Genomic DNA, 14,109 nt, shown 5'->3' on the forward strand with positions numbered 1-14,109 from the left:
AATTTACTATCGCAGTTTTCTAGCTGGTCTAAAACCGCATTTGACATAAAGGGACACTTTTTGGTTGCCATGGACAATCTCAAGTTTCCAGGCAGAAACAACAGTATATATAATATAAAACTGCATGCAGGGCACTGGACAAAGCATTAGGGATAAAAGGGAGGTGAAATTATTTGATACAGTAATGATACAGTAATGTAATCTTTTTGCACTTTTGAATTTGGCGCCAGGCTCCGTCCCCATGCGTCGCAACACTCGCAGGGAACGGAGCCCGGCACAGTGATGAATCCAGCGGAGTACACAGCCCGCAGACACAGCGGGGAGACATCCCAGGATCCTGGGGACAAGATAAGTAACTTTGCCTGGATCCTGCGATGCAATCCTGAGCGTGGCTCGGGGTTACCGCTTTTGGTAATGAAAATTCACCCCGAGCCACACTCGGCAATACCGCCAGGGAGGTTAAAACAGAATTAAACTCTGCAGCTTTTTTTTTTTTTTTTAATAGGCCCCCAAGAGCTGTTAGCCCATTATGGCAGACTTACTTGTGAAACGATCCTCTCCAGCTCTAAGCTGTCAGCGTTCCCACTAGTTATAGGCGCTTCCATCTTCTCCTGGTCTCCCTTCCAGATTTGCAACTGTTTGGCCACTTGATTGGTTGGACTATGATGACGTCACTCCTATGCGCATTCACGGCATGGCACAGATCAGTATACATTAACACTTACAGGCAGGGAGAAGTAGGTATGACAAAAGAGATCAATGGGGACTCTTATGTCATAAAGATTCTATCTGTCAGCATTTTCTTGGTTCATTCTCACTTTAAATTTACAGTAATTTAGCAGTAACCCTGTTCTTGATTTCTAGCATCACTTAAAACTATTAGAATGTTTCAGGCAGTCAGAGGCACTCATCTACTGGAAGATCTACCTTGGAATGGAACCCAAATCCAAACCCAATCTTCTAAGAACAAGCGGGAAATGTCAAAGTACCACACAAATGCCACTATCTCTGGTACACCAATGACCTATTTAAAGAAGGGCTGATATCTTAACATGTACCATTAATGAGTAAAGATCTGCCAGTCTATGAGCAGCCTATAAACAACAAGTTCCTGACGCACTAAAGGCTGTCAGTCATATGTGGATAAAACGAATACCTAGTGCAGCTGCCAGCCACTGGAGCAATGGGAAACGAGAATCAAGAAACAAAAAAGCAGCGCTCTATGGGTAGGAGTCAAAAAATTTGTGAACATGGACTAATTCAAAGTTAGTTTATTGCACTGTGGACAATTAACCAGCAACTACAATGGACAAAGCACTTTTAGTGCTGGTACAGACTGCAGCAAATGGTAAAAAGCATGTGGCTATGTAAATACATTGTATTAAAAACGAATGGTACCACAATGATGTCTGGATGAGAAGGGGTTAACGTTTTCCAGAAGGCTCGCTGGTCACACTGTTATGGAAATGATTAAGAGCTCCAATTGAGCCCAAGGTTATCTGCTGCTGTCTCTAATTGGAAAGTGTGGATATGCATGCATATAAAAGTAAACACTCTGAGACACGCTCAGCTCCGTTACTTCTTACACTTCTGATTTATTCAAGGCGGTGCTAATGTTTTATACACACAAATACGTCATTGATATGTTAGTCTAATAGGTACATCTCATTGGTTAAGATAGAAAAGATGGAGAATATTCATAACGAGGTTTGGCTGTCCTTGGTTTTATCTTCAGTTCCGCGTCCTTCTGATGTGTGGGATGTAGGGGGTACCCGCCATTTTGAGAAAATATAGGAACAGAGCAAATCTGTATACTTATATAATGAGTAAGGTAGAAAGATATGTATACACATAAGAAAATAGACATTTTCAGATTATTATTATTATCTACATCACATTCCCTCACAATCCCCCCTAAAATGACTATTTTCTCTTTTCTGTCCCTAATACTAAAGGTCCCACTTTGGCCTGGCCCTTCTCCTCAGCAACTCTTTTAGGCTGTATATAGAATTGGGCAGCAACTGTTCACTTCCCTCCTCGATACAGCTGTAGAGGAGTGAAGGGTTTGTCATCTTCCATCATAAGGAGGTCCTCTTCTTCTTGGTGGAGAAATGTAGGTGTGCTATTGTCTACAGCCTTGCTCATTAACTTTTTACGAAAGGTAGAATACAGAATACAATCAGGGCTAAAAGAACCAGGATTATTAATACCGTTACCCCTATCTGGACGAGCACCTTCTGCCACCCACTCATCCAGCTAAAATATTGATCCCATGGGTCTGTGATACCTGAGTTCTTCAACTCCAATGACAGATCTTCTAATTTCTTTATAGCTAGAGTAACCTTACCATTTGGGCCAATATTATCAGGAATGTATGTACAACAGGTTCCCGTTTTTTCCTATGATTTTACAAAACACCTCCTTTCCCAGCTAGCACCATGTCTAAGGCCACCCGGTCCTGGAATGTCATGTAGGAAGTGGGGGCTAACTGGTCAGCAATTCCCTGGAGGGCATCTTTAGGGTAATTTACAAATCTCTGTTATAATATGTGTAGTGTCAGGTCACCTAGAGGCTGGATGACAGATGCACACCGTTGGGATCAGGAGTGCACCGCAAGGTAGTGAACCCTACGGCTGACTGCTGTGGATTGAACCCTGGGAGGTTCAGGAAGCAGGTCTACTGGATCACTGACACAGATCCCACTGGGAGCTAGAGCATAGATTTCCCAGGGCGCGGAGTCTAAGAGCCAGCAGGTGTTCACCAGAGCCTTTAATGGTAAGGATGGACTGCGCTGCAGTCTGGCTCCAGGTCGCAGCCCCCGGGGTCTCACAGCTCACGCTCACGGTAGACTACAGGAGAAGAGGAAGGAGGCAGCAGGCTGGAACATCAGGGTCACAGGCAAACAGGGATGGTCGGGAACAGGCCAAAGTCGGTAACAGGAATCAGATGTGGGAAACACAGCAAGTACACATAGAGGCTAACACACAATGGTTGATCAGCACTGCTGGCTTGCATTGCACAGGTTAATATAGGGTTCCCTGATAGGGCCTGGGGTGGGGCCATGCTTAGAGGAGAGGTTACAAAAGCAGTCAGGTGAGGGTCAGCTGGTCTCTAGAGATGAACACATGGAGACAGGTATGCTGATCGACAAACTCTATTGCATAACCATGACATGTAGTTAATCCAATCTACATTCTTGCTGACAGTTGTTATGGGGATCAAAGACTCAAAACCAGCTTTTACCTGATCCCTGGCTTTAAACTCATCAGGGAGCCCCCTTGTAACCCTTATGACATCTATGTATACATGAGGGTCAAAGCTTCCGAAGAGAGCTGCTCGCTTCCTCCTCTGACTGTGTGCTGGGTTAGTGTATGTATCAGGGGTATCTTTGGTTAGGATATGGGGGGGCATAATGACCTTTGCAAGGGCACATTCACTGGTCCAGATTCCCTCTAGATCAAACAGAAAAAGGATATGCAGCACCCGAAAACACGCTCTCCTGCAGTGATAAGCGTGCATTCAGGTGTTCTTCTTGGCCAACTTGATTGAGGTGGCTGTGGTCAGCAAAACTTGGAATGGACCATCATAACTTGGCTCAAGGATCTCCAGACAGTAGTTGGTGTGTTCCTGTATCTAATTCAGGATCTAGAATGGAAGAAAACATCTGGACATGCATTCAGGTTAATTCTCGTGATAATGTGGTTACATAATTAGTCAACACATCAGACTGCAACTGTAACTGTTGTGGAAAGTAACAACCAAGTCTGGGAGCTGAACCAAACAAAATTTCATAAGGGGATAGGGCATGTTTCCCCCGGGGGTGTGTCTGACACTGAACAGGGCAATGGGCAAACTGTCTGGCCAACTCATGTTAGTCTCATGGGCCATCTTTAACATCCTGTTTTTAGTGTCCCATTCATCCTTTCTACCTTCCCGCTACTTTGAGGGTGGTATGGGATGTGTAGTGCCAACTGAACCCCCAGTGCTGCCCAAATCTCTTTAGTAAGGGTTGCTGTTAAGGCTGGTCCCTGATCTCTCAATATCACCTCTGGGACCCCAAATCTACATACTATCTCACTCAGTAGTTTCTTAGCTGTGGTCCTGGCAGTCATGACCACTTCCACTAGGGCGTATTCGAATCTGCCACTTCTTGGCACTTGAGAATGATCAATTTGCATCCTCTGGAATGGGGTATAGGGCTTTTGCCAGGTGCTTCTTCTGTGTTTTTTCTGTGCGTCCTGGGTTACATTTGGTGCAGATAATGCATTATCTGCAGAAGTTGTCCGTCAGTGGAGTAACTCTTGGTGCAACACTTGTTGATAAGAGAGTTCATAAAAGTCTTTGTCAAGTGGGCAGCTCCATGTGCCCATTGCACCACGGCTGGGTACATACTCCTGGGTAGACAAGGCTTCTTGTTGCATTCGAATAGTCCATTCCTGAGAGTTGCTCCTCTCTGTTTCCAACTTTCCTTCTTATCCGGAATTGTTGTTTCCTGTAGTTCTTTTAGATAAACTCTGTCCACTGGGAAAGTCTGTAAGGTAAGCACGGGGTGGTCTTCTTCTACCACCCTGCTGTCCACTTCCCGTGGACCACCAGCTGTCTGTTTGGCAGCTGAATTGGCTAGATGATTGCCTCGAGCTTCCTTTGAGTTCAGTTTGTCGTGTGCTTTTACTCATAATAGTCACTTGGGTTGTGAGAAGCAAGGCATCAATCAAGTTTTCACAGGTGTTCCTGCAGCCATCAGGAATCCTCTGTCCTAGATAACACCATTATCATGGGCAATGCTGAAAGCATATCTTGAGTCCATATGAATGTTGGCTCTTTTTCCCTCTGCCCATTTACATGCTGTAGTAAGTGCTTACAGCTCTGCCTCCTGTGCAGACATCACCGGTGGTAAGGCTTCAGCTTGTAGAACAGTGTTTTCAGTGGTGACCGCGTGTCCTGTGTGGTCATGGGGTGACAAGTCAAGACTCTACTCCTCCTCCTCCTTTCCCCCCTCGAGAAGTGGAAGAAGGGTGGTAGGGTTCAGTGTTTGACAACTTAATAGAGTAATGCTGTCCAGTAGGAGGGAACACAGGAGTCTCAAGTGTCTGGTAGTGGACAAGTGTTTTGGCTGGATCTTGGTTGAATATGGCAACAACGTCATGGGGAGTAAGCAGAACGAGGCAGTGTCCGAGGACCAAGTTCAAAGTTTTGTCAAGCAAGGCTTGTGTAGCAAAGCCAGCTCGCAGACACAATAGGCCTCCTCTTGCTACCACATCCAGCCGACAGGAATAATATCCTATGGGGCGTAGGCTGATGCCGTGTGATTGGGTGAGTATACCTGCAGCATGTCCCAGACGTTTGGATACAAAGAGCTTGAGCGTTTTGTCGTAGGCTGGGAGCCCTAGCGCCGGGGGTGGCGCACTTAAGGGCTTCAAACTTTAGATATTTCTTCAGGAGACATCTGGAAGGGGTCTGATTGCAGAGCATCAGTAGGAAGGCTTCTGAAATCCATGCTCTGCACTAGGAAATTAGTCCAAGGAAGGCATGAAGGGATTTCTGACCTTGTGGCAGTGGGATATCAGATTACTTGCACCCTGTCTTCAGTGGGGTGTCTTGTCCCATGGGACAAACAGTGTCCAAGGAAAATGACAGGTGTTGAGCACCACTGCAATTTGGGCTTTGAGACTTTGCACCCCTGGTTGGCAAGATAGCACAACAGGCTTTCTGAGGTGACTTCAACAGGGGGTAAGTCAGCTGCACAAAGGAGAAGGTCATCAACATGTTGGAAGAGAATCACTTCCGGGTGTTCCTCTTGTCATGTGTCAAGGATGATAGCCATAGCTTTTGCAAACTGGCTTGGAAAGTTCTGTACCCCTTGTGGCACCACTGTTTAGGTATGTTTCCGTTTCTTTCCGTGGATGAATGCAAAAAGGTACCAGCAGGAGGGGTGAGGGTGGACACTGAAGAAAACGTTTGTAAGGTCCACCTCTGTGAGGTATTTTGCAGTCAAAGGCATCCACAGCAGGTACCTGGTTCTTCTTTAGGGGTTCTCTTCTTGGGGTTATTGTGGTTTCCAGGGCAATGATGCACCCTCTTTTAGCTTGACTGAAACTGGTGGCACCTTTAAGTGACCGTTGTCTTCCGGTCCTGTGGACCATAGGCACGCAGGGATTCTGTCAAGTACTTCCTGCAGTATTGAACTTGAAGTTTTTGCTTCATTAAGTGTCATCAGGAGAGGCAGAGAACACAAAGCAGATTAGTCTTCTAAAGATAGGGGAGTATGTAACTTCATCCCCCCTTCAGGCGTGTCCTGATTGAGGCCTGTAGTCCGGACAACACATCAGCTCCTAGTAGATTCAAGGGACATGTAGAGGACGCCACAAATCTGGCAAGCAAATCAGGAAATGTCCCCACTTGGAGTGGCTCTACAAATGGACTGGAGCGGGGCAACCCATCCACTCCCACGCAGGAAACGTGTGTGTCTCTTTTCATAGTGGGAGAAACTCAGATCATCAAAGGCCTGTACGAGTCTAGCATGATACTTCTTCACAGACTCCCCTTTATCTTGGGTAATATCTTGGATTGTGGTGATCTGATCAGTCAACTTCTCCTTTGCCCAGTCGTGGAGTTGTGCACAGAACTCCATGCCTGAGGTGTAGGAAGTGGCACTTGTCAGGCTGGCATCATTAAAGGCCGTCTGCATGACTGGCCAAAAGACATGTCCTGCTTTGATTTGGCATAGGCTGATCAAGTCTCTCCAGGCAGCTGAGTAAGTTTCTTGTATCTGCACTATCCTGTGGTAGAAGGGAATTGGCTGCTTCTCTGGGTCAGGCAGACTTGTCACTAAGGCCGCTGCTTGTGATGGAGTAAAAGCGACATACATCACTGGTGCCCCTTCTGGTAACCGAGACTGTTGTTGGGGTGGGGGCTGGCAAGAGGCACTGTTCCTTACGGTTGCCAGCATGTGTTTGAGATCCTCTCGGAACTGTGAGTCCGGAGCCGGATTGGGGGTTAAATCAGTGGGTGGCCTTGCTGCCAGTTGTTGGGCTTCCCACTCAGACGCTTCTTCATCATTAACATATCCGGCCTGGGAATGTGATGCTTCCGTATTGGGGAAGACAGATGTGTGGTATGAACCATCCTGGTTTAAAACAGGGAGGGCTGGGTACAGGCTGTTTAAGCTTACTGGGTGTACCAAGATGGCCGCCGGCAGGAAGTGCACTGGGCTGGGTAGAAAGTGAAGGCATGGGTGCACTAAGATGGCTGCCGGGCTGAGTTGTCACAGTGGGTTGTGCTTGGGTGGTGAGAAAGGAGTGGTTGTTAGACGGAGGGCAGTGCTGTCCCTCCCCTCCTTTTGTTTCAAGTTCCAACATAGCGTGGTAATTTCACATACTGTATCATCAACTCTGTGATACACATACATAATACAATCGCCATCTTTCTTAACTTCCTTTATCCAATTTTCTTTATCACACAGGATTTTTCTCCCTGTTTCTTTAGCAACATAACTTTCGCCACTTCGTTCAACTTTGTTAACTATTTCAACATCTTCTTCTCTTCACAATATCACTTTCTTTACAATATCACTTTCTTTTCTCTCTCTGTTTCTCGGCTAACGGCTTGAGAGGAGAATACGTACAACCAAGGGGTTAATATTCTTTCTCAGCGTTCTTTATCAACAAATTCCTTGGGTGGGGGCACATAAGACTGCGCTTCTAGTTGCTACTGTCTGCTATAACCCTGTAATGTAAGGTTAATCTCAGAACAAGAACAAACACATCAGGGGTAGTGAGGAGCAACGGCCCGCGACCCAACAGATCCCCCGGGCAGCGCCCCCTCCGACCTTAACCAGTCCCCACCCCAACCCCTCTCGTGTATAGCAAACAATAAACCACAAATACACTCACGACAGGACATTACACCTGCCACTCTTCGAACCGTAAAGCCTCAGCAGGCTAAGATAACCACAAGGGCAGACCACCCTGCAAAAATAAACCCGTTTATAGACGTCTATTACAGCTCTACACCAAGAGGCCGACAACTCGTCTTGGGGTGAGACATCTGTAACACTTTCAGACTGCAAAGCCAGCAGCTGAGATAACCCTCAAAGGTTCGTTAAAACCCAGAGTAACCCGTCTATAAACGTTTGCTACAAGGGAAAAAATCTCATTCCAGAGGCCGACAGCTCATCTGGAGATGAGATCACACATTCACACATGTAGCACTTTTAGACTGCTAAGTTTCGTAGCCCAAAGAATGGCAGACAGTGAACAAAAAATTCAGTCAGCAGAAACCCATTGGCAGGTTCGTTAAAACAACCTCAGGCGAGGAGTTACCTGCCTCTAAGACAGTCTCAGCATACCGACAGAATCCAGCTGTCAACCGAAAGATAAGAAAGTCGTACAGTGGTAAGAATATAAAGAAGACTTACCGGTACTGTTAGGGCTGCGCAAACCCCACTCTTATCAATCAATTAACGCCCGAATGCTTATCGCGGTCTGGCTTCGACTGTAGCCTGAGGTCCCGGGTTTCGGCACCAGCTGTTATGGAAATGATTAAGAGCTCCAATCGAGCCCAAGGTTATCTGCTGCTGTCTCTAATTGGAAAGTGTGGATATGCATGCATATAAAAGTAAACACTCTGAGACACGCTCAGCTCCGTTACTTCTTACACTTCTGATTTATTCAAGGCGGTGCTAATGTTTTATACACACAAATACGTCATTGATATGTTAGTCTAATAGGTACATCTCATTGGTTAAGATAGAAAAGATGGAGAATCTTCATAACGAGGTTTGGCTGTCCTTGGTTTTATCTTCACTTCCGCGTTCTTCTGATGTGTGGGATGTAGGGGGTACCCGCCATTTTGAGAAAATATAGGAACAGAGCAAATCTGTATACTTATATAATGAGTAAGGTAGAAAGATATGTATACACATAAGAAAATAGACATTTTCAGATTATTATTATTATTATCTACATCACATTCCCTCACAACACGTGGAGAGAAGTCACCCCAAGCCATGTGGGGAAGGGTAATAGCCCGGTGGGAGAAAGTGGGGTGTTGGACAGCCTCTTGCCACTGACGGGTGGTCAGGTACTGTGAGGATCCAGAGGGATACAGCGTGAGCAGGGAGACACTGGCTGGCTGCGGTGAATGCTGGAACTGACCGCAAGGATTGAATAACGCTATGCCAAGCTGTGTGGGGTGTAATGGAGCTATGCCGCCGCTGGAGAATGGAGCTGGGGAAGTCGAACGTAGCCGCTGGATCCGATGCGCGTGAGATGACGTCAACGCCACTCCAGAAACAGGAACCCTGTCTATGGTGGTGAACCGCAAGCTAGGAGTTGCCGTGGCTTACATGTTTTGCGCGCATGCGCTTTATCAACATCTTTATGAACAGCCTATATATCTATAAGACAGCAAAAGTGATCTGATCAGGTTTACTCTGTGTCACAAACTGTACGTAGAGAAGGAGCATAACCTGCTCAGTAGTATATGACCTGTATGTCCTGATCTCAAGAGAAGTTTGAATAGATTATATTACTTGCAAACATTGAGCCCCGTATGCCCATTATGAGAATGACATGATTACTCAACACATCACAAGTGTCAAACTATTTGAAGCAATGTTTTACATTTTTTCCTGTACATATCTTTTGTAGAAAAAAGTGACAATTAAATATTATCTTATATTACAGGTTATAAGTTACCAATCCAATTCATTCAGTGTACCGGGTAAGTAGAAACTTGGTTGACAAAAATGTCCCTTTGACCACAAGCATTAAAACGCTGCAGATTAATGCACACCTAGTTTTCCATCCATATATTTCAATCCAGATTTGGACATTGCTACATATGACAAAATCTGCTACAGTGTCTATTATCAGCACTGATCAGGAGATAGGGTGGTTTTGTGGCCTGATACTTCTGCATTATTAGAGCAAAAGAATAAAAAGTTAATAATAAAAAATCCAGTCAGTCACTGTGAAAGGTAAGGCCACACTATTATATAACATCAAGAGTAGGGATAAGCCCGATGTTCAAGTCGAACATAAGTTCGACTCGAACATCGGGTGTTCGCTGAACAGCAAACATTATGCAGTGTCCGTGGCAAATTCGAAATCCGCCGGAACACCGTTAAAGTCTATGGGACACTAACATTTAAAAGCAAAAGTGCTAATTTTAAAGGCTTATATGCAAGTTATTGTCATAAAAAGTGTTTGGGGACCTGGGGGCTGCCCCAGGGGACATGTAACAATGCATTTTTTTTTACAGGAGCAGTGATTTTTTTAATGCTTAAAGTGAAACAATAAAAATGAAATATTTCTTTAAATATCGTGCCTGGGGGGTGTCTATAGTATGCATGCAAAGTGGCGCATTTTTCCTGTGTTTAGAACAGTACCACAGCAAAATTACATTTCTAAAGGAAAAATTGTCATTCAAAACTGATCGCGGCTGTAATAAAATGTCGGGTCTCGGCAATTTAGATAAAACTCATTGGAAAAAAACGGCAGGGGGTCCCCCCAAGTCCATTACCAGGCCCTTTGGGTCTGGTATGAATATTAAGGGGAACCCGAACCAAATTTTTTTTTAAAAATTGCATGGGGGTCCCCCTAGAATTCATACCAGGCCCTTCAGGTCTGATATGGAAATGAAGGGGAACCCTGTGGCAAATTTAAAAAAAAATGGAGTAGGGGTCCCCCCCAAAATCTATACCAGGCCTTTAAGGTCTGGTATGCATTTTAAGGGGAACCCTGCGCCAAAATTAAAAAAAAAGCGCAGGGGTCCCCCCCAAAATCCATGCCAGTCCTTTATCTTAGCACGCAACCTGGCAGGCCGCAGGAAAAGAGGGGGGGGAAGAGAAAGCGCCCCCCGCTCCTAAACCGTACCAGGCCACATGCCCTCAACATGGGGAGGGTGCTTTGGGGTCTGAAAATCCATACCAGGCTCTTCAGGTCTGATATGGAAATTAAGAGTAACCCTGCGCCAAATTTAAAAAAATGATGTAGGGGTCCCCCCAAAATCCATACCAGACCCTTCAGGTCTGGTATGGATTATAAGGGGACCCCTGCACAAAATTTTTTAAAAAATGGCGTAGATCCCCCCTCCAAAATCCACACCAGACCCTTATCCGAGGATGTAACCTGGCATGCCGCAGGAAGAGAGGGGGGATGAGAGAGAGCACCCCCCCTCCTGAACCGTTCCAGGCCACATGCCCTCAACATGGGGAGGGTGCTTTGAGGTCTGACCCCAAAGCACCTTGTCCCCATGTTGATGGGGACAAGGCCCTTTACCCTACAACTCTTGCCCGGTGGTTGTGGGGGTATGCAGGCGGGGGGCTTATCGGAATCTGGAAGCCCCCTTAACAAGGGGACCCCCAGATCCCGACCTCCCCCCTGAGTGGATTGGTAATGGGGTACATCATACCCCTACCATTTCACAAAAAAATGTCAAAAATTGTAAAAAAGACAAGAGACAGCTTGGGACAAGTCCTTTATTAAAAAATTAAAAAATAAAAATGTCTCTCGATGTAAGTTCATGCCGCCCGCCGGACCGAAAAAGGAAAAAAAAAAGGCGCAACCGATCCGCCTCCATGGGAGGCTCCCGCAGAGTGACGCGTCTTCTCTGTGACAGTTCTTATATAATTGAGGGCAGGGCCACCCGGTGACAAACGGTTGACCCCACCCCTCTCTCACACCACAGGGGAAGCCCAGTGGCGTCAGAGGGGGGCGAGGTCTCTCGTTTACATCACCGGGTGGCTCTGCCCTCAGTTATATAAGAACTGGGAGGCTCCCTCCAAGTGACGCATCTTCTCTGTGACAGTTCTTATATAACTGAGGCCGGGGCCACCTGGTGACATAAACAAGTGACCCCACCCCCCTCTGATGCCACGGGGGCTTCCCCATGGGTTCACGCCGCCCCTCGGTTCGTCAGGCGGCGTGAACTTACATCGAGGGACATTTTTATTTTTTTATTTTTTAGTAAAGGACTTGTCCCAAGCTGTCTTTTTTACCATCATTGACACTTTTTTTGTGAAATGGTAAGGGTACCCCTTACCAATTCACACAGGGGGGGAGGCCGGGATCTGGGGGTCCCCTTCCAGATTCTGATAAGCCCCCCGCCCGCATACCCCCACAACCACCGGGCAAGAGTTGTGGGAATGAGGCCCTTGTCCCCATCGACATGGGGACAAGGTGCTTTGGGGTCAGACCCGAAAGCACCCTCCCTATGTTGAGGGCATGTGGCCTGGTACGGTTCATGGTGGGGGTCGCTCTCTCGTCCCCCCGTCTTTTCCTACGGCCTGCCAGGTTGCGTGCTCGGATAAGGGTCTGGTAGGGATTGTGAAGGGGGGACCTACGCCATTTTTTAAAAACAAATTGGGTGCAGGGTTCACCTTAAAATCAATACCAGACCTGAAGGGTCTGGTACGGATTTTGGGGGGGACCCCTACATCATTTTTTTTAAATTTGGTGCAGAGTTACCCTTAATTTTTATATCAGATCTGAAGGGCCTGGTATGGATTTTAGAAGGACCCCCACACAATTTTTTTTTTTAATTTTGGTTCAGGGGTCCCCTTAATATTCATACCAGATCCAAAGGGCCTGGTAATGGACTAGGGGGGACCCCATGCGTTTTTTTTCAATGAGTTTTATCTATATTGCCGAGACCCGACAATTCATTACAGCCACGATCAGTTTTAAATGTCAATTTTTCCTTTTAGAAATGTAATTTTGCTGTGGTACTGTTCTAAACACGGGAAAAATGTGCCACTTTGCAGACATACTATAGACACCCCCAGGCACGATATTTAAAGGAATATTTCATTTTTATTGTTTCACTTTAAGCATTAAAGAAATCACTGCTCCCAAAAAAACTGCCATTTTAAAAAAAAAAATTGCACTGATAGAGGTCCCCAAACACTTTTTATGACAATAACCTGCATATAAGCCTTTAAAATTAGCACTTTTGATTATTCATAATCGTTTCCCATAGACTTTAATGGTGTTTGTGTGTTTTGCCAAATTTTCTGCCTGTTTGCATGTTCTGCTGTGAACCGAACCAGAGGGTGTTCAGCTCATCCCAAATCAAGAGTAAAAATTCAGATTATTACAGATACCAATCAGTGACTTGTTCCCTTAAAAATGTGTTATGAGCTAGGTCAATGTTTCCTAAACTATGGGTCAGAACCCTAAGTCACAGATGTGTTTGTGATAGGTCGCCACTTGACTATCTAGCCAAGTTTGTACAAACACAAAATCAGTGGCAAGTGATAAACCATACTGAATTTAATTGGCAGCACAGACACATACAGGAAACTGAAAGTGATCGTAAACGGTTAGGATTTTTTCTTTCTTTAAAAAGAATACTTGTCATACTTACCTGCTTTGTGCAATGATTTTGCACAGAGCGGCCCTCTTCCACTGCTCCTGGCTCCCTCCCCCTATTGAGCAAGCCACTTGCTATGGGGGTATTCGTAGGTGCTCGCTCCTGAGCCGCCTCTGTTGTCCATTGACACAGCCTCACTCCCCTCTCTCTCCTCACTGGCTGTGATTGACAGCAGCGGGAGCCAATGCCTCTCTGTGATTGACAGCAGCGGGAGCCAATGCCTCTTCTCTTAAGCAGGTAAGTATGACAAGTATTCTTTTTTCTCTCTCTCTTCTGTCCCATGAGGAGAGAGAGAACCGAGAGGGGCTCTGCACATCACTGAATCAAGATCGGGCTCAGGTAAATAAAAGGGGAGCTGGGGGGGGGGGGGGATTGGAGCTGCATGGAAAAGGTTTTTTTCCCTTCTATAGAATGCATTCAGGTAAAAAAAACTTCTGCCTTTAGAAGCACCTGCAGCACAAGTGAGGAGGAGCAGAGGGAATTGCAGGCAAAGTCTAAGCTCTGCTGTACAGGGACTGAAAGAAGCTGATATTAAGTCAAATTCCAGTATTTACAGTGCTTGCATAAAAAAAAAAATCCTGATGTATCATAAATACAGAGCTGCATTAATTTATATGTCTACAGCTACCTGAAGTTTTGCTTTAAATAGTCTTTGTATATGTATGGGAATTTATGGTAAAATGATGCTCAGCAATTTGTTCTCTGCTTTGAATAATAATTATTGTTTTGTATTAA

At 45.7% G+C, this 14,109-nt stretch overlaps 1 protein-coding gene across 3 annotated transcripts in view; it reads left to right on the forward strand.

The window, feature by feature from the left end:
- Positions 1-14,109, forward strand: part of LOC141108087 (uncharacterized) — a 112,019-nt gene that overhangs the window by 79,156 nt on the left and 18,754 nt on the right. For 2 of the 3 annotated variants that reach the window (XM_073599321.1, XM_073599322.1), the window contains exon 15: positions 9,687-9,723. In XM_073599321.1, coding sequence (XP_073455422.1) covers positions 9,687-9,723 — 37 coding nt within the window. Of the gene's footprint in view, positions 1-883; positions 6,045-9,686; positions 9,724-14,109 lie in introns of those variants that run through there. The other variant, XM_073599323.1, reaches the window with a different exon arrangement.

Source organism: Aquarana catesbeiana, linkage group LG09 (genome assembly GCF_042186555.1).
Source record: "Aquarana catesbeiana isolate 2022-GZ linkage group LG09, ASM4218655v1, whole genome shotgun sequence".
Taxonomy (NCBI): domain Eukaryota; kingdom Metazoa; phylum Chordata; class Amphibia; order Anura; family Ranidae; genus Aquarana; species Aquarana catesbeiana.